The sequence below is a fragment of the Arvicanthis niloticus genome, chromosome X (assembly GCF_011762505.2).
Source record: "Arvicanthis niloticus isolate mArvNil1 chromosome X, mArvNil1.pat.X, whole genome shotgun sequence".
In the NCBI taxonomy this organism is placed as follows: domain Eukaryota; kingdom Metazoa; phylum Chordata; class Mammalia; order Rodentia; family Muridae; genus Arvicanthis; species Arvicanthis niloticus.
Window position 1 is genome coordinate 87,410,527 of NC_047679.1, and position 19,822 is coordinate 87,430,348.

At 41.5% G+C, this 19,822-nt stretch overlaps 1 protein-coding gene across 1 annotated transcript in view; it reads right to left on the minus strand.

The window, feature by feature from the left end:
- Col4a6 (collagen type IV alpha 6 chain) overlaps window positions 1–19,822 on the minus strand; it is a 299,929-nt gene that overhangs the window by 32,710 nt on the left and 247,397 nt on the right. The window contains exons 13-23 of the mRNA XM_034485264.2: window positions 19,650–19,703; window positions 11,967–12,026; window positions 10,875–10,919; window positions 10,327–10,380; window positions 9,534–9,603; window positions 7,355–7,462; window positions 6,103–6,252; window positions 4,640–4,744; window positions 3,227–3,387; window positions 2,365–2,544; window positions 1,478–1,661 (exon numbers count right to left, since the gene is read on the minus strand). Of these exons, the coding sequence (XP_034341155.1) occupies window positions 1,478–1,661; window positions 2,365–2,544; window positions 3,227–3,387; window positions 4,640–4,744; window positions 6,103–6,252; window positions 7,355–7,462; window positions 9,534–9,603; window positions 10,327–10,380; window positions 10,875–10,919; window positions 11,967–12,026; window positions 19,650–19,703 (1,171 nt within the window). The remainder of the gene's footprint in view (window positions 1–1,477; window positions 1,662–2,364; window positions 2,545–3,226; window positions 3,388–4,639; window positions 4,745–6,102; window positions 6,253–7,354; window positions 7,463–9,533; window positions 9,604–10,326; window positions 10,381–10,874; window positions 10,920–11,966; window positions 12,027–19,649; window positions 19,704–19,822) is intronic.

The window sequence follows — 19,822 nt, forward strand, 5'->3', positions numbered from 1 at the left end:
GGATATTTATGATCTCACAGGTTTCTTCCTGTTGGTGCAGCCTCATCTCAAAGAAATAGATTGTTGATAATATCCAAAAGACTTGAAGACATACACGTTTATAGGCATCAGGCATTGCAACTAAATTTAAACTCTGGCTGCCTTAAAAATGGGCTGACCTAGAATGACCCATTAACAGTTGAAGAGCAATAGAATGTCCATGACTAGTATCTCTGGGGAATATAGTAGAAGTAAATCTCTTGTTGAAACCAGAACTTCTCAAAGGAAAACCAATATTGTTTGATAAGATATGGCCTAGGAAAGTAGAATGCTGTCTAAACTTGTTCAAGCCCTTGGTTTCAAGAATCTCGAATGCAGTATTAGCCTGTGCCACCATGATTACTACATCAATTAAGATAGATTTTAAAATATGAATATATAAGACATGATATTTTTATTTTTCATTTCTTAATCATTCAAGGTTATTAGAAAGGGCTTTTTTTCTGCAAGTAAGTATTAGTCTCTCAAGGACTACTCTGTTCTGCTAGGCAGGTTGTGAGGGTAAGATGTATCATCTTCTTTAGTAGCTACAGACTTTACAATGTTGTTAAAGGGAAAACCATTAGTAGAAGTGGGCATAATTTAAATAATAACTACATGTCAAGGGAAGGCTAAATGGCAAAAGGCATTTAAACTGTCTACAATGTACATAAATATAATTTAATGGGGGAAAGTCAGCAAGGAATAGAAGAGAAACTATTTAGGAAATATCTTTTGCTCATCCATCCATCCATCCATCCATCCATCCATCCATCCATTCCTGTTTTCCAAAAGCATATAGCTATTTGATAAACGAGGTATGGGATCTTGAGAACTTATGAGCAAGAAGATAAAGGAAATTATAGGAGGCATTTCCAAGTGAGAATAGATAACCTTACATTTTTAAACATTGATGACAATTAGAAGTGTGATGCCACTAATAGTAAGAAGTGTAGTGTCACTAATAGAAACATAGAAGTGATAAACTAACTTATGTAAAGGTGAGGAAGTTAGGTATCATATAAAGACTAGGTTAGAATCTCTGACCAATCTGAAATTCTGTCAGTTGGGAAAGCGCTTTTGTCTGCTGATCATACAACTTAGAGAACTATTCATCAAACTGTCCACAAACTACTTTGATTTGAAACATAGTCATCCATCCTCTCCTTGAATTTTTCTATGGACTATGAGCTCATAAACTGTCTAGATAGTTCTGTGACATTTTCAGACAGCTCAAGTATCAGGGGCCTCATTAAGCAGAGCTGAAATCCACATTGTTCTACCTTCTGAACTTACCAAAATACACTTATGATCCATTTCCTATTTTAAAACCCTTGAGGATTGGCTGTAGTGATTACAGCTAGCCAGATCTCCTTTTATGACGCATTTCATGCAGATGAGTCAGAGTCATTCTACAAAAGGTTGATTTTCCAAGTCCAAAACTGATTGTATGACTCACCTTGAGCTCCACGGAAGCCTTGTTGCCCTGGTAACCCATCCACTCCTTTATCTCCAGGAAGTCCAGGGGGCCCAGGAAATCCTGGCAGACCAATTCCTGGTGGTCCAGTTGGACCATCATGGCCCTTTTCACCAGGAAGTCCTGGTAACCCCCTTTCACCTGGGAAGCCAGACCCACCATCTCCCTAGAGAACAAAGAAAAAGAAAACAAAAGATCATTTTAAGACTTATCTGAAAAGGCTTCTAACCACAGGAAAGAGGTAGTCAGTGAATAATGTTTTGTGAAAATTCTCCATCATTTTAGTTGTTTATTGATCAGCCTCTGAGTTTTAGAGAAAATGGGTCTTATCAACTCTGGATAACTCTTTATAAAAGGCTCTAGATGGGGCTAAGGCAGTGGTTCTTAATCTGTGGGTTGTGACCCCCATAGGACTTATAGATCAGATATTTACATTACAATTCATAACAGCAGCAAAATTTCAGTTATAAAGTAGCAACAGAAATAATTTTATGGTTGGGTGCCACCACAACATGAGGAACTGTATCAAAGGGCTGCAGTGTTAGGAAGGTTGAGAACCACTGGCCTAGGGGAAGAAAGCAGGGAATGATCAACTGTTGACATCAAAGAAAGCAACTGGGCTACTTGGAGGAGGGAGCTATTGGGAAGCTGAATTGTTTTAAATTACCATGTTTAACTTTCCTAGCACTTATCAATAAGTATCCTGAGAAAAAATTCTTGTAGTTAGAGAAAATAAAAACATTGAGTCAACATTTCAGGAGACTCAGTCTCCCTGGTTTATCTTATTCCATAAGGTAAAGACCAACAGATTGTCCCTAAGTCCAGTAGGGTGATCGATAGGACTAATCATTCAGGAATGATCTACTTACCTGAATGCCTGGGAGGCCTGGTAAACCTGGTATTCCATCCTTGCCTGGAACTCCTGCCAAACCTGGGGTCCCCTGAGGACCAGGGTCACCTTTGTCTCCTGACATTTTTGATCCTCTACTGACAGTTGGTTCTCCTTTCTTTCCTTTGAGGCCAGTCTGGCCTCTAGGTCCAAATAGCCCCTGACAATGAAACAAAGACAATAATCAGGAGATGCAGCCTTCATAGAACTCTAGTGCTTAGCAAAGATATGACCTAAAACAGGTGCTTTGAGGATATTTTTGATACGGCACATGATTATATTGCTGTCTTGGGTAATTACTTCATATTTTTTGTATCTTTTCTAAATTTTGAAATCTATGAGGATTGAACTTTATCTTAATCCCTAAGCAGAATCACCCAGTCAGGCAACTAAATTAGCATGAGGAAGGGAGGGAGAGAGACAAAGAGACTTTTAGAGACCATCTGGTCAGATTTCTTCATGGGACAAATCAAAAGGCCATAATTTTGTTTTGGTTTTGTTCATTTTCTAAGTTGCTCTCTGCAGAAAAATTTCTCCATTTTATCCATCAACACAATTTCCAATTAGAGCTTAGACTTAAAAATGAGTACTTGTAGCTTTTCCATTGTGGAGAGAGTTTCTTGTGTACCTGATTAACACTGCAATTTGTTACTTGCCAATGGTGAACAAGAATTGATTTGGCTAACTGCATGAAGTTAAGCAAAATCTCCTGAGATTGTTGTCACAGATTTGTTTTATCCCTCTTTCCTCCATGTGTCTTAGGAAAGTGATTGATAGGGAGTGAAGAACATCTGAAATCCTTAACTTCTCCCCATGTGCAGAAGACCTTAAATAAGACTTACTGGAGTCCCTGCAGGGCCAGATGTACCGCTAGAGCCTGGATCTCCTCTAGTCCCTTTAATACCTTGTAGACCAATGGGACCTTGAATCCCAGGCAGGCCTGGTTCCCCATGTGGTCCAATGTTGGGGGCACCACCTTCACAAGCACAAAAACCAGAGTCTCCTGAAGGAAAAACAGACAACATCAAATAAACTCCTGGGAAAAGAGTAACTTAGGTAGCCTTCCTTGGATGGAAATCAAATAGCTTTTGCAAATTCTGATTACGTTCACTGTTTATCAGAAGGCATCTGTGCTACTGAGTCTGTTTTTATTAGTCTGAGATGAGGTCCAGCTATCAGTGAGTCACATGCTGAGAACCGCCTATTGCCACTTAAATAACTGCAAGTCTAGAATCTAATTTTATATCTATACTTATGTGACTGATGGTAGGAGTTTCAGTGAAGTGTAAAAAAAAAAAAAAAACAGGTCTCATGTGTGCAGGTTGGCCTCAAACTCATGTAGCTGAGGATGACCTTCAATTTCTGATCCTTCTGCTTCTACCAGGAGTGATTGCGCCCGTGCGGCATACAGATCAGTTTCAGCAAAGCACTTCTGAAGACACGCAAAGGAGTCATAAGTACGCAACGTAACAATCTACAGAGATTCCATGAGCAGCGGCTCCAGAGTGAGAAGTGGCAAATGTGGGTGGCTGCATTCCTCTATGATCCCAAAGGATCTCTTCTTACTGTTAGAAAACTGGGATCTTGGAAATGCTGAGAGAATGGTTTGTTCTTCAGATTAGTAAAGACTGAGCATAAATGCCCTGCAAGCCTAAGCAAGGGAGAATTTGGATTTTGTTCATATTAGGAATGTTTATCTGACAAAGTCTATGTAAATATTTCAAAATCCAAAGACTACTAATTCTGAAGCATTTCTGATCTCGAGTGTTTTGAATCTATATTTCTCAAAGGCGATCTCAGACACCTCCTCTTCCTGAACCACTTGTGATATTGGTTTATGAAGCATCTTGCTGGGACCCAATTCACTTTATTAAAGCCAGGTGGGGCTTTTTCTGTGCTTGAGGTCTTGACCTACACAGAGTCCTTATGCTAATAATGGTATTGAGAAGCCGTGTTTAGACAAAGTCTTGCAAACTGGGATTAGAGGTGCTGGTCAGCACCCTGAGATGCTGACAATAACTTCAGTAGGCTTGAGGGGTGGAAAGAGTGGCCCATAAGCCTCTTTTTGTCCTGTGTGACTTAAATTTCCAGCTTCATTCTGAGAGCCCTAATTAGAGCACTTCCAACAGCCCTATACCTTAACCTCACAAGAGCTTTCATTCAGGTCCCCAAGGCTATTGTTTTGATCAATCCCTTTAAAGCTTCTCTAGGGATTTTTTTTTTTGGGGGGGGGAGGCAGAGACAAACAAAATGACCTTTCACTCCTTTGAGGCCTTGATGTCCTTTTGGACCTTGTTCTCCTTGGAGACCAGGGAACCCAGGCTCTATGTTAGGCAGGGGTCCAGTCTCAAATGTACGACCTGCAGAGTTTAAAAGAACCCAAGATGTTAGAGGCTGGTGTAAGCCTAAGGACTCACCTCAATCTTGAAGACTTAGGTCCTTGAGGCTCAACACACAGAGTAGAGTAGAAAAAAAAAAAAAAGAAATCCCAGCCTAAGATCCCTGCCAAGTCTGCTGGGAAGAGCCAACAGAACTCTCATTTGGCTCCAAACACTCTACTAGCAGAATGATGACTGTTATGTTCCACACACTGCACTAGATTCTGGGCACTCAGAGATGAACAAAGTAACTCAATAACTCAGCAGTGTCAGTCTGTATCCCAGAAAGTCTCCTCTGGGCAAAAGAGGAAGCAGGTGCCAGCAATAGTTGTCAGAGCAGTAGACTGCAAAGAAACAGGCTGGGCAATACTTCAAACCTTTTTCTCACAATCCAGAATCCCATCTAAGAAGAACAGGCTCTTCATGGATTTGCAATTTTATCTACTATCTATCTATCTATCTATCTATCTATCTATCTATCTATCTATCTATCATCTATCTATAACTCTTTGCCTTGCATATGCCAAGAAAACCCCATCAAACTGGGCTACACATCTAGCCTCATAAAGGCTTTTAGCACACACCTTGAGGATCTAGGCATGGCTTCTCCTTCCTCAGATTCTCAGACCACCTACCCGGAAGTCTGCTGAGTACAACAAACTCAGAAAATCCAGTTCTGCTTCTCTAGAATCTGGCAAGCCAAAGTCCTGGTGGTGAGAGGGTATGTAATGGGATGGGAGGTAGAGAGTGGGGCAGAAGTTTCTGTGGGCACTAAGAGCTGTGTAGGACAGAAGGATGATGAATACAGAAGCTAGTGTTTGATCATCAGGGTGCTAGCTTGCTCATTTTATAAGCAAATGTACACACCAGTGCTGTTGCTGTCAGTAATGGTAGAACTGACACAGATGGGGTCAGGCTTTTCATTGCTGCCTGTGGTGGTTTGAATAAGCTTTGCCCATGGGAAATAGAACTATATTAGGAGGTGTGGCCTTGTTGGAGGAAGTGTGTCACTATGTAGGTGGCTTTGAGATCCTATACTCAGGCTCCAACCAGTGCACAAAAAAAAGACCCTCTTCCTAAGCTTTCCATTAGACAGTCTGGCTGCACTTGGATCAAGTTGCAAAAACTCTGGGCTACTTCTCCAGCACCATGTCTGCAGGGATGCTGCCATTTTTCCTCTCATGATGATAATGGACTAAACCTCTAATTAATACATTGCCCCACTGCTATTAGCTATCCTGGCTGAACTCTTTCTCCTGTGAGGGGCCCCCTCAAAATCATAGCAGTTCTAGATCATATCAGTCTCAAATTTATTTTTTTTAAAGGAAAGAATAACTTACCAGGTGGGCCTGATGGGCCTGGCAGGCCTGGTAAACCTGGCAAACCAACTCTGCCGGGTAAGCCAGCTTCTCCAAAGGTGGTACGTCCTGAGTTTCCTTGGTCTCCTTTCAGGCCTGGAAATCCCTGAGGCCCTAGGGCACCTGGAAGACCTGGAAGGAGAAGCCCGCACAAAATGCTCACTGTAGCACCCTACTGCTTGTGTATATTTCAATCAGCAGTGTGTATACAAATCAACACAAGGGAAGAATTTGGGAAATCATTTGCTCTTCTCTTTCATGACAGTTAGGAAAGTTTTGGGGGATCAGTTAGCCTAACTGTTAGGGAAACTGTGGTTAACATGTGAGGGAAAGCTAAGTTTCCAGTCTCACTGTTCATTTGTTCTACTTCAGTGCTGGGTCCAACTGTGCCCGCCTATGAATGGCTGCCTCAGAAACACAAATATTCTTACTGGGCTCCTGTCTAAGGAATTTAGAAACTAGTGACATTAATAAACCCAAATCTGAGGATTTATATTAGGGACAGCTCTGTCTTCTAGATTCTGGCATGCTCTTTCTCTGCCATATAGAATGGCATACAGCTCCTGCATTGCTTGGTTCAAGGGTATCATCCATAGGATGCTGGGGACATTTTGTGCTACAGGAGGGTCTGGGTACAGATTCATCCTATCCTATCCTATCCTATCCTATCCTATCCTATCCTATCCTATCCAATCTTATCATCTCATCTATCCATCTATCTAGTATATCATCTATATCTCTATATTCTATCTATCTCAAGTTGAGAATATAACCCATTGCTTTGCACATGCCAAGGAATTATCTTCAACTGAGCTTCACCTTTAGCCACCCACCATGAAGGCTTTTAGTAGCCACCTTGAGGATTCAGGCATGGCCAGATTCTCATTTGTTAAAAACTCTTGGCAAGTATAAGACTGGATGACACATCCAATGAAGAGTGAGTGAGAGAGCTTCAGCCACCCCACCCAGATCTCTAGTTACTTCCAGCCTCAATGGCCATCTGGAATTGTCTTTCCATTTGTGATACTCATTTATCTCGATGGAAAGCGTCTTATCTAGGCCTCTCTCCACATATATTAGCTTTGAGCTAGTTATGGGAGAATTTACTGACCAGTCTCTTTTTCCTTTGACTTTGGCTAGGCATGTTATTGGATTCCAAGTTACAGAGGAAGATGCTAGGAATTAGAGTACAAAGAGGACTAGTCAATGCAGAGAGTGGACTAGTCTGTTTCACCTGTTAACGATGGGAGGCCAGGGGTGCCAGAAGGGCCACGTTGGCCTTGGATGCCTTCATCTCCTCTAAGGCCTGGGAGGCCTGGCATACCAGGGTCTCCGGGATAGCCTGGTATCACAGCGAAAAAAAGAAGTAAATAAACACAGTGGCTCACACTGGCTGCAAAATGCTCGACAAGAGATGTGGGGGAACTGGCATAGGCCTGGCAGGCTCTTTGTCGTTATTCCCAGGTCTCCTACATGCTGATGGTCTTAACTGACAATGAGCCTACCAGAGATTAGGCTCTGATACTATTTTACTTTTTAACTGGATCTCATATAATTCAGGGTGGCGTTGAATTTACTTTCCCCCTGCTTCAGACTTCCAAGGTCTGGAATCACAAGCACATATACCATCATAGCAAGTTACTTAATATTTCAAAACAAGCTGAAGGGCCCAAGTGAGGATGCCTCAATCCCACTTGGGAGGGAGAAAAAAAAAGCAACCACAAGGGGGAGGGAGGGTGGGACCTGGGTGGGAAGGGGGACAGGGGAGGGGTGGAGAAGAGGGGAACTTGATCTGGTATTGGGTCGGGGGAAAGGACTGAAGCACTGAGGGCCAGCAGAAAGAATCGAAACAGGCAACTTTGGGGGGGGGGGGTGTGATAGGTGGTAGGTAGGGGACCCTCCAGAATGCACTAGAGACCTGGGAGGTGAGAGATTGTCAGGACTCAAAAGGAGGGACCTTAGATGAAATGTCCTACAGTGGTGAGAGGGAACTTGTAGAGCCCACCTCCAGCAGAAAGACAGGGCATCAAGTGAGGGATGGGATTGCCATCCTACAGTCAAAACTCTGACCCATAATTGTTCCCGTCTGAAAGAACTGCAGGGACAGAAATGGAGAAGAGCTTGAGGAAAAGGAGGTCCAGAGACAGGCCCAAAGTGGGATCCAGCTCAAGGGGGGGGGGGGGGGCCAAGGCCTGACACTATTACTGAGGCTATGGAGCGCTCACAAAAAGGAACCTATCATGACTGCCCTCTGAAAGACACAACAAGCAGCTCAAAGAGTCAGACGCAGATCATTTGCACCCAACCAAAGGACAGAAGCTGCTGACACCTGTGGTTGAATTAGGGAAAAGCTGGAAGAAGCTGAGGAGGAGGGTGACCCTGTAGGAGGACCAGCAGTGTCAATTAACCTGGACTGCCAAGATCTCTCAAACACTGGACCACCAACCAGGCACGATACACCAGCTGATATGAGGCCCCCAACACATATACAGCAGAGGACTGCCGGGTCTGGCCTCACTGAAAGATGATGCACCTAACCCTCAAGAGTCCCATGGAGTTTAGAGAGGTCTGGTGGTGGGGGTGGAGGGTGGGGGATGGGGACATCCTCGTGGAGACAGAGGGGAGGAAGTATGGGTTGGGGAACAGTCAGAGGGTGAACTGGGAGAAGAATAAAATCTGAAGTGTAAAAAACAAATTAACTAAAAAGAAAAAAACCCTGGTCTTGTTAGAGCCTTACCTTTCTGAAAAGACCTAGAAAATACTAGGAAGGTTCTTCTACTGCTGTTGCCTTAAATGTCTACTGTTGAGGTTATGATGGTTAACAACACTTTTTACAGTATTGCCATAGGTTTCCTGGGAGTAGAACTCAGAAAGCTGCTATCAACATGGAGCGTTTAGATATTTGGCAGAGGCAAAAAGGAATAGTAGACCACACCCAGTGACTAGGATAAGGATAGAAGAGGACAAACTTTCTGAGTATCATACTGCTCAGGTCTCTTAGCACTAGATCAGCAGTGTGCTTGGGACCATCTACATGAGATCCTGCATATTCTATAGTCTTAGGCTAAAGACAGCCCAGCTGAGGAGGATATCAATCCTTCTTTAAGCATTACCAGGAGAACCGTTCTGTCAACTAAATTCAGGTCTAGGAAAGCCCAAATTCTTGTCTTGATGGATCAACACACACACACACACACACACACACACACACACACACACACACACACACACACACGAAGGCTAGACTTGGCTTGTCTGTTTAAGAGATTAGAATTTCATTCATTCAGTAAATTCAGGACCTTGATACTGTCAGGAATCCAGTGGCTGACAATGTTTCTTTTCAACAATTGCAGGACATCTAGAATTTAACACTTTCTTTTTGCTTCTCCAAACAAATCAACAAAGAGTTGCACCTGAGATCGCAGCGCCATCTGCATCAGTGTAACTGTCTGGGCCTCGGACACCAATGGCTCCCTTTTCACCCTGAAAAGATTAAATACATTAAACACAAAAGATGCCTTGACCCCATCACTTAAGATCTATGTGCCTTCAAAGCAAACCAGGAAAGCAGAAAGTCCTTTCCTTCTTGACTCCTGATTTCCAGGGTCATCTAGTTCAGAGGTTAATTTCTAAGGACAATAAATTGAAGATGAAGGCGACCAAGGTAGTTGGATCTGCAAATTTGATCTGCAAATTTGTCAAGGACTAGGGCTTTCAGTTTTCTTTTGCAACACCACTATAAGACAGTCTGTTTCTGGACCTGGGAAATGTATCACAACACAGATAACACAGATAAGGAGAAAACGGAATTTAATCTTTTTCTTCTGTTCTCAGTAGACCTAAGATTCTAAAGGCTACTACCCTTGATTCAATAGTGGCAAAGGAAGTCTAAAGAGTCCTAATCGACACAACTATAGACTCAACAACTAAAATCTTATTCAGAGAAATACCCAGAGTGGGTGTTAGGCTAGGCAGTAAGAGGATGCATTGTCAGTAGAGGAATTTAAAGGCTAAATGTTGGTAACATCTGAGGAATGGTTATCAGCTTTATGTACAGTATGGGGTACATGCATTTCTTAAGAAAATAATATGACATCTAATAATATCAAAATATAAAAAATACTGTATTTCATAAATAGGTATTTATAGGAATCCCTCACTTTTTCAGTTTTCAAATCTTGGAGTTGTACTTTCCAATGATATTACCTTAATTCCTGGGAACCCGTTAGTCCCAGGAAAACCTGAAGTCCCCTTCTTTCCCTGTGAGAGAAACATAGTTATCACTAAGTCCATGTAAAGTACACAAAGTGGCCTGGCCTGTGGATTAGGCCAGGGCAAATTGTACAGGGATTTTGCAGTCATTCAGAGTATGTACAGCTTTGTAAATTTCTTCAGATGACAATATGGCATCGGGTTGTCAACTTGCATATTAAAGTGCACAAGAGTCACAAGAATGTGGGAACAAACAGGCTACCCTTGCTAACTAACCCTTGATAACATGGCACCATACATTCCTGCACAACAGCAAGGCAAAACACAAAATGTAATGGAACAGTGGTTATCTATCCCTTTGGATGAAAACAACAAAACAGCAACAAAGAAGGAGAGTCCCTAGGATTATAAAATTATTATATTAAAGAGAGTAGATATTTGCATTGTAAGCAGTATTTCCATTTGGCCATGTTAAAGAAAGCAAAATGATCTTTTGATTAGCATTTTGTATATTAAGGCCTTATAGATATTATTCAAAATACCTGTATCCCTGGATGTCCTTGTATTCCTTCTGAACCCATGGGACCCTGTAAATTGAAGAACCATTCTTTAGAAAGATGAATATATCACACTAGGGATAAAACCCTGCTAGACTCACATGACAAAGTTATGCATAGTACTAAACCCAGGTAAGAAAATCGTCCTAGACTTGGCTTAATGACTTCCTTCTAAGCATTAAATCTACTAGGATAAAGAGCTTCATGGAACATTTTTAAAGAGTTAAGAAAAGAAACATTAGAAGGCCCTTAGTAGAAGGGTTGGATGGTATTATACTGCATTGGTTCCAAGTCAGGATTCTAAACAGACTATCAGATGACCTCTTGTCTGCTACCACAAACCTATTTTTTTTTATTGGTGGTTATTAGTTTTTCAAGACAAAGGATAAGGGATAGCAGATAAGGAAATGGCAGTGCAATGAGATATTGCTAAATACTCAAAGAGACTTAACATCCTCATGGACAAATTAAGAGCACAAATTTCTAAAACATAAAAGTTGACCAATTTCTTATAACCCAAGGTATTAGTTCCTGAAAGCAAAAAATCCAAAGGAATGATTATTATGTCTCCACTCAAAATAAGATATTTTTAGAAAGTGCTGACTCTGAACATTATTCACTGTGCTCTAGACGTTTTCAGACTTGTTTATGTCCTATAAAGATTACACTTGGCTCTCTTCTATTCCTGTTCTACTTCTTGCCTGTATTCCCTTAAAGCATAATAAAATAAAAGCAAGAAAACATATGCACCATTATTTAGCTCAGAAGAAAATTATATATGAATTTAAGAAGTGCAAGTAGACTTTGCAGACACCTAGGTGTATTGGTTACATCATTCCTTATTCAAGGAAGCCATTTAGTCAAGAGAATGGGGATAAGTGAAGAGGCAAGCCTACCAAAAAGTTGAGAAGAGAAATGAAAGAAGCTTACCTAGCCATCAAGTTTCATAAGTAAAGGACCAAACAAGAAATATATGAAGACAAGAAAGAGCTACATCTCTTTCAATTAAAGAAAAAGCAAAAAAAAAAAAAATAGATCAGGGGACTTGACACTCCAAATGACACTGCAGGTTCATACCCTAGGTCCTGGCAAACCAAGGATCCCCCTTTCTCCTTTTTCTCCAATAGATCCAAGTTCCTGAAGGAAAAGAGAAGCCGAAAATTATATCACTCATTTTCTCATTGGGATGATGTGGTGGCACATACCTGTAATTCCAGCTCTTTGGAGGCAAATGCCAAAAGATTGTGAGATGGCAGAAGAAGATACATAGTGAATGTCAGGTCAGCCAAAGCTACTTAGCAAGACTATATTTCAATCAAACAATCAACAAATCAATTAGTCAGTCAGTCAGTCAATCAATCAATCAGTCAGTCAGTCAGTCAGTCAGTCAGTCAGTCAGTCAACCAACCAACCAACCAACCAACCAACCAACCAACCAACCAACCAACCAATCATTTCCTCACTGGTTGTCTGGCTCCATTCAAAGGAAGGAGGCAATTTCAAATTAGCTCTACTGATTCCTTAGGGAACACTCTGTTTTTTAGACTATTGATTGTTACCATGTGCCTCTAGAAGTAACACCTTTAACCCTATATCACTCTTGTTGCATGCCCTTGTAGCATCATAAGCCAACAGCATGTGAATAGTAACGTGCCTAAACTCCCACACTGATATTACAGATCTTGAAAGTAACTTCCAGGAAGGATAAGAATCAATGAGAAAGCCGTGTCTTCTATGACTCCAGAGCCCTTTCTATGAGAAGCAGCTGCATTGAGCCATCTAGAAACTTGACTCTGACAAAACAATGGAAGATTGTACAAATGCTTGGGAATCTCTACTAGAAGAAAGACATTAACATACAAGAAATACAGCATCCTTTTCCATGGGAAAGATGTAATTCAACCCAAAGCTCCTTACTAGTATTGTTATGGACCTTGTCATATCTTAGGAGTACACCAAAGGGGCTTGTTAGGTGGAAATTAGTTCCTTTTGCATTGCCTACAAGAACTTGTGGGCTTCCTAGAGACAAGCAGGAAATTTAAGAAGCAGAGTGAGAGAGAACCTTGTCAAGTCTGGGTCCAGAGCCAACATTCAGATCCCTAAGTTATAGAAATAGTCATTACCAAAGTGAATAATGTCTTTCATGTAAACCTAAGTCATTTGTAAGCTGTTTAAAATTATCCATATTGGAGCATAGATTCTTATCAAGCAGCATTTATTCCCATTCTAAGAGTAAAAAAGGAAATGTAGCCTTCTTAAATATAAGCTTGTCAAAAGATGCTAACTGTTGATGTGGCATATCTCTCATTGTTCCCTTGGTGACACCTGAATCAGCTGGTATGAGGAAACTGTCTTGATCCTATCTGTACCTTTTTCTACTTTTTAGATAATCTGTGTATTACCACAAGTACTGCAACCTGGAAGAATATCCCTGTGTCTCCTTGTAGACTCAAGAGTTAAAATAATCAATTGTGGGTCTTCTATGGCTTTTTCATTGAGGGGAGGGTATTTTTGAAGGTTATGGTTCACATAGGGTTTTGGTTACTACTTCTCTTTTTCCTTCTCTGCCTTAACAGAGTTCAGCCCTTGAGATGGTTTGTATATGCTTGGCCCAGGGAGTGGCACTATTAGAAGGTGTGACCTTGTTAGAGTATGTGTGTCATTGTGGGCATGGGCTTTAAGACCCTCAGTCTAGCTGCCTGAAAGTCAGTATTCTGATAGCACCCTTCAGATGAAGACGTAGAACTCTCAGCTTATCCTGCACCATGCCTGCCTGGATGCTGCCATGCTCCCACCTTGATGATAATGGACTGAACCTCTGAACCTGTAAGCCAGCCTCCATTAAATGCTTACCTTTATAAGAGTTGCCTTGGTCATGGTGTCTGTTTACAGCAGTAAATCCCTAACTAAGACAGCCCTCATGCAGTGTCCAATTTAAAAGAACCATGGTCACCCAACATGGTCTGGACTCCGTAGCTCCACTTTTTTTTTTTTTAAAGAGAGAGAACATGAAGTTGGGTGAGAAGGTGGGAGTGCAGCTAAGAGTAATTGGGGGAAGGGAATGAATGTGACCAAAATATATTCTATGAAATTCTCAAATGTTAAATAAAAATATAATTTTAAAATCAAATAGAATGCAAACTTCCTTGAAATCTTAGCCTCCTCTATCCCCATATTTCAAATTGGAAACCAAGCCAGGTATGGTGGTGCTCCACCTTAATCCCCCACACTCAGGAGGCAGACGCAGGCAGATGTGAGTTCGAGGCCAGCCTGACATACAGAACTAGTTTCAGGACAGCCAAGGCTACACAAAGAAACCTTGCCTTGAAAAACCTAAAAACAAAACAAAACAACAACAATAACACCCCCAAAACCAAACAATCAAATTGAAAATCAAGGTGTGCTGCCACCTGGTAGAATAATATGTCTAGTGGCCTCTAAGTTTGAATAATTCAAGTAACCTTCCCTGACCTGTCCAAAAATATCCTATTGTTGCCCCAAACTCTTTAGTCACCAAGACTAAATGTAAGCAAGTCTTGTAAGTAGAAAACCTTCCTTACGGTCTTTCCCATCTCCCTCTGAAGTATGTTATTGCCAACTGCACATGTGTAAAGTGGTCCAGTAAATACTTGCTGAATCAAGTGCAATAGTGACACGGAGAATAAAACTATGGCAAATGGTAAACAACAACAGCAACAACAACAACAACAACAACAACAACAACAACAACAACAACACACACACACACTTACGAACTGTAACTTGCTCTATCTGTCTTTCCCAGGAGTATAAATAGAAGGGGGGTGTTTTACATCTTCAAAAAGTGAGAGAATCTGTATTTTTTCATGTTTTTGAGGTCCAGAGTTTGTGAAAACTATAAAGAAAAATAAATGTGAAAAATGAAAACAAGGAAATCCCCCTCTGTCTCTCTCCTTCCCTTCCCTTCTCTTTTGTTTTCTTTTCTTTATTGTCTTCCTCTCTCTCCACTTTCTATATTAAGCCAATAAAAGATAAATGGCTTGGCAAGCTCCCGGCCCATGGTCTCAGCTTGTCTCCCAGCACAGGGAGGCACTGTTTAGAGACCCTGCTGAACAAGCTGTTCTAGATGGATATCCTGGGACCTGACCCTTTACCATTGGCCTTGACTCAAACAGGCCTGCCAGGGCTGCCCCCACCCTCCTACTCCTCCATAGCCCAGAAGATTTCTTAGTGGACACTAGCTTAGCTTTCCAGGTTCCCTGGCACCCCCCATGGCACCCCTCTCCTGCCAGTTCCTGGTGCTGCTTTTTGTTTCTGAGGAGACTCAGAAAGCTCCACCTACTCAGGAATTCCCTCAGATCTACCGACTACTTAACCCTCAGGATTTTCCAGTGTCATCTCTGTTCTCTCCCTGAACATTGGCATTCTAGCTTCTCCTATGTGTCTATAGTCCTTGGCTAAAGTGTATGTGTGTATACAATTCTGACAACCTCCATGGCCTACAAGTGTGAGCATGCGGCTGGGGACAAGAGAGGTGAACTGAGTGAACCTGGGACAAAGCCAGAAAATTGGGGATTTTTTTTTCTTTCTTTACTGCCGAGGTTGCAGAGAAAGAATGCAAGGCATCTGTCAGATTGGGCAATTTATCTCCTGAAAAGATTCTGGCTACAGTGAGAAGAAAGGGGAATACTTTGGATTCCCTAGAGATTTCTGTCCTCCACAGGGCTTTGTTTTTCAGTAAGCACTCGTTATTGAAAGCCAGCGTGATGGGGGCTTTAGGTTTGAAAACCTCATGACAGTTCACATATGCTATCAGCTTTCCTCTGGTAATTTTCCTGTCAGGCATATTAAGGTATTCACGAGCATTCACATTAAGTGGGTAGATAGAATAAGAAGGAAGATGGTTTATGATTGAGCTACCGTCACCCACTGAATCCATGTAGTGATGAGCTAAGAACCGAATCCTTGATTTTTCTTCTACGCAATATGGTGTGATATGTAAAAGGAAGCGTTTCCCAGCTTTGATGCCTTTTTTTTTTTTTCAGCTAGGGTTTCTGTTTTTCTACCAGAACTGTGGAACATTGAAAGTACTGAGCTGGGAACACTACTGTGATTTACCAACACGTATTGTCGTCAGGCATAAAGGGAATGTGTCCATACTTCGATAGAGGAAATCCTCCCCCAGGTCTAAGTACAGAAAGAGGGAGGGAGGGAGTGAGCATGAGTCAGTGAATCCCAAATCTCAGAGCAGCAGAGATCATTAAATCTTGGCGATTTAGAGCCAAAACATTTCCTCTGGATGACTATTGTGAACTGGACTGCAGAGGGCAGTGTGGTATGAGAAAACAAATTCTAAACTGCCAGCATTTGACAATACTGAATGGAAACAGGGCCTGTACTTCTGTACCAGGTCCTCTGAATGTATATTATGGCTTCTAGTTTAGCAGTCTTATATTTATGGAATTCCTGAGTTTTTGAATGAGTAGATCTGTCTTGAGACTTGTCATGAGCTCTTTTTCTTATGTTTGTTTTGTACAATTCCAGTGTTCTTTTTTTGTTTTATTACATTTTATTATTATCTCTTAGAAGCCTGCTTGTTTTCTAATGGGAGACAAAAAAGGAATAGAAATGGATGGGAAGGGATGTGGGGAGAAACTGGGAGGAGTAGAGGGAAAGTAAACGGTAAACAGGATGTATTATATGAGAAAGAGTCCATTTCAATAAAAGGGAAAAAAAGAATTGGCTAAAAATGATTAAACAGCACTTATTCATTCTGAGAAAATAAAAAAAAACCAACTAAGAAACAACAACAATAAAATTCAATACTGACTGGCAGTCTCAGCTCTCTGAATAAGTAGCTATGTGTCTCTGGAGAAGGCTCTACTCACTCAGGGCATGGTGCCTTCCACAGGACAAAAGGGACCAACCTGGACTCACTCACTCACCTCCCAGGGATGATGCTAGATTATATGACTAGAGTCTATACAAAACCCTCTACAGTGAATGTGCAGTCCGTATCCCCAAACCTCCTTGCAAAATGCCATCTGATGCAAGTATACTTGCAATTTTTCAGTAGCTGTATTTTGAAAATGAAATAAAGATTTTAATGGTTATCCAAATCGATAATAAATAGAAACTGTCTCAAATTACTCTTTCCATCCTGGTGTTTTTGACATCCAGTGTGTACATTTGCTTACAGTACATTTTGGATGAGCCACCTTTCAAGAGCTCAGTAGCCGTATATAGCTACAGATAATGTCATTACATGACAAAGCTTTGTAAAAAAATCAATCATCAACACAGTGCAATTTCGGCCTCAGAAAGAAGACTAGCTATAACCACTGCTGTATTGCACATGTACAGAAAATATTTCAGCAGTTTTCCAAAGTTCTAGAGCTGGAGTGGAGTCTAAAGTGGGGGTGCTCTGCCTCCAACACCACAGCTCCCTTCCTTCCCCATTCACTGGCTGCAAAACTGACTAAAATCAGGGGCGTAGAACAAATGCTGCTCTATGGCCCTTTGTTTCTGTGGGGTAACAGGAACCCTGCTGGAAGCAATCTGTAAAACCAGCTCCTCTGGCTGTGCTTCCAGACCACTTGGTGAGACACCAAGTATTTCAAAGCACTACCAGGAAGGACTAGAGTCCACAGTTATTTCCACTGTGCAGACAAGTGGGGACAGGCCTTGTTATCTTGGATTCTTCCACTTTCTTCCAGTCTCTAACCCAAATCCATGAAAATGTTGTCAGCTTCTTCTGAACACATTTTGTGGTGTAAGAGACGACCAAATGTAATGCTGTGGCCTTGTTCGGTTTATCACGTAAACAAGGCACCTGAAAACTATATTTATGATCATAGATCTCTGCCTGCCTAGCTAATATTACATAAACTAACTGTCAAGGTTTCAAAAAGTCCTTATTTTTGAGAAACACAGAAGTATTTATGATGAAATATGCTTCATACGGACCACATGCTGCTGCTAATTATGGAAGCAAGGTAATGAGTGCCCCAAAAGATCACGATGCCATTGCCTTTGAATGTGTTTGAAATGTTACCTTTCCCTCTTGCCTCCATTTCCATCCCTATCACCATGGCCTGAGCTATCAACATCATCTTTTGCCTGGACTGCAGTACGAACGTGTGCTTACTGCTCCAGATCCTCCAATCTCTCTCCCTTACCCAGCCAGAATGATCTTAGTAACACAAGCCAGGGATGAGGAGATGGAATAAAATGCTTGCCATGCAAGTGTGAAGAGCAGAATGTAGATTCCCAGAACCCACTTAACAGATGGGAAGGCATGGTAACACCCTGTAATCTCAGCACTCAGAATACAAAGGAAGGCATCCCTGGGACAGCCATGGTTCTGCAAGAGACCCTGCCTCAATAAACAAAGTGAAGAGCAGTCTAAGAAGATATCATATTTAGGCTTCCACACATGTGTACATGCATGAATGTACACACAAAGGTGTGCGCACGCATGTGTACACACACACACACACACACACACACACACACACACACACACACAAATAGCTTCTCATGACACTCCAAATAAAAACCACAATTGACTTCTGAAGCTGGTCGTGACCTGACTCCGAAGTCTCTGCTTGTTTGTTGGCATCTCTCAGTTTGTCCTTTTCTTTCCACTTGGCTGTTTTTCTTTTTTTCTTTTTTCTTTTCTTTTCTTTTTTTCTTTTCTTTTTTTTTGAGATAGGGTCTTGCAGTGTAGCACATGGTTTCTGAGAACTCATGGTAATCCTTCTGCTTCAGCCTCCTAATTGACAGGACTATAGTTATGTACTGGACCCTGACCACTCACCTTGCTGTGCCTCTGAAGTGCTGAGCAACTCAACCTCAGCTGTTGGCATTTATGGTACCCTCAGCCTACAAATACTTTTTATACTATTCATATGACCTGCTATTCCATATTATACAGTTCTCAGCATATATAGGACTTCTTTCAGAGAGGCTCTCGTAGACCACTCTCTCTCAAGTGGTTTCTCATCTAGACTCCATCACTGCATTCCTCTTCCATCTTTTATAGATCACCATTGTATGGACTGTTTTGTTTTGTTTTGCTTAGTTTTCTTTGTGCCAGTGAGAATAGAACCCAGGGCCTTGGGCATGCAAGATCAACGAGCCACATCATGAGCCCCTGCAGTTGTTATGAATTCATCTCTCGTTTTCTACATTCTTTATCAGTTTTCCATTGGAATGAATGTAATCTTAAGTACAGAGGGAGGCTTTTATTTAGTTGCTCTTATAGCCTCTGAGTTTAGTAGAAAACCCGGCACATAGAAGCCTTCTGAAAACATCTGCTGAGTGTAAGCATCTAAGCCAGAAAGGCCAGAAAGGCAGATAGGAAAGTAAAAATAGGATTACTCAGAAAAGATATTGTTTACTGAACATTTGATAAGTGTCAGCTATGTAAACATTTTCTCTAGTGGGTAATCACATTTAATCTTCAGATACAGCTCATTGCTGTCCTCTTTTTGTAGGCTAGGAAAATAAAGAATGAGAAATGGTAAGAGATTTTTTGACCCAGAAGTCAAGCCTAGGTGTGTTCTAACTCTAAAGTTTGAGCTGATGGTATCGAAAATAGCTTCATGGAGAGTTGTTCCCCGAGGTCAGGAAACAAGACTATTTTTTTTCAAGGCCTTCTGTGAAGATGGTAACAGTCACAGATATAACCATGGGAGGAGATCTTCCTGTTAGCCATACTGTGCTTTATATTTAATTAATCAGACCCTGAATACATGTTTACAAAGTAAGAAGACTTACTGGGACACCTGGAGAGCCACTCTTGCCTGGGAGACCTGGAGGCCCTGGTTCACCCTGAAAAATTAACCAAAGGCTAATGAGTAGTGACAAAAAGCAACAAACATGAAAGATAGATGCTCATGCAAATTACTTGGTTTGCTCAATAGGAAGCCAGGCAGTGGGACTATCACACT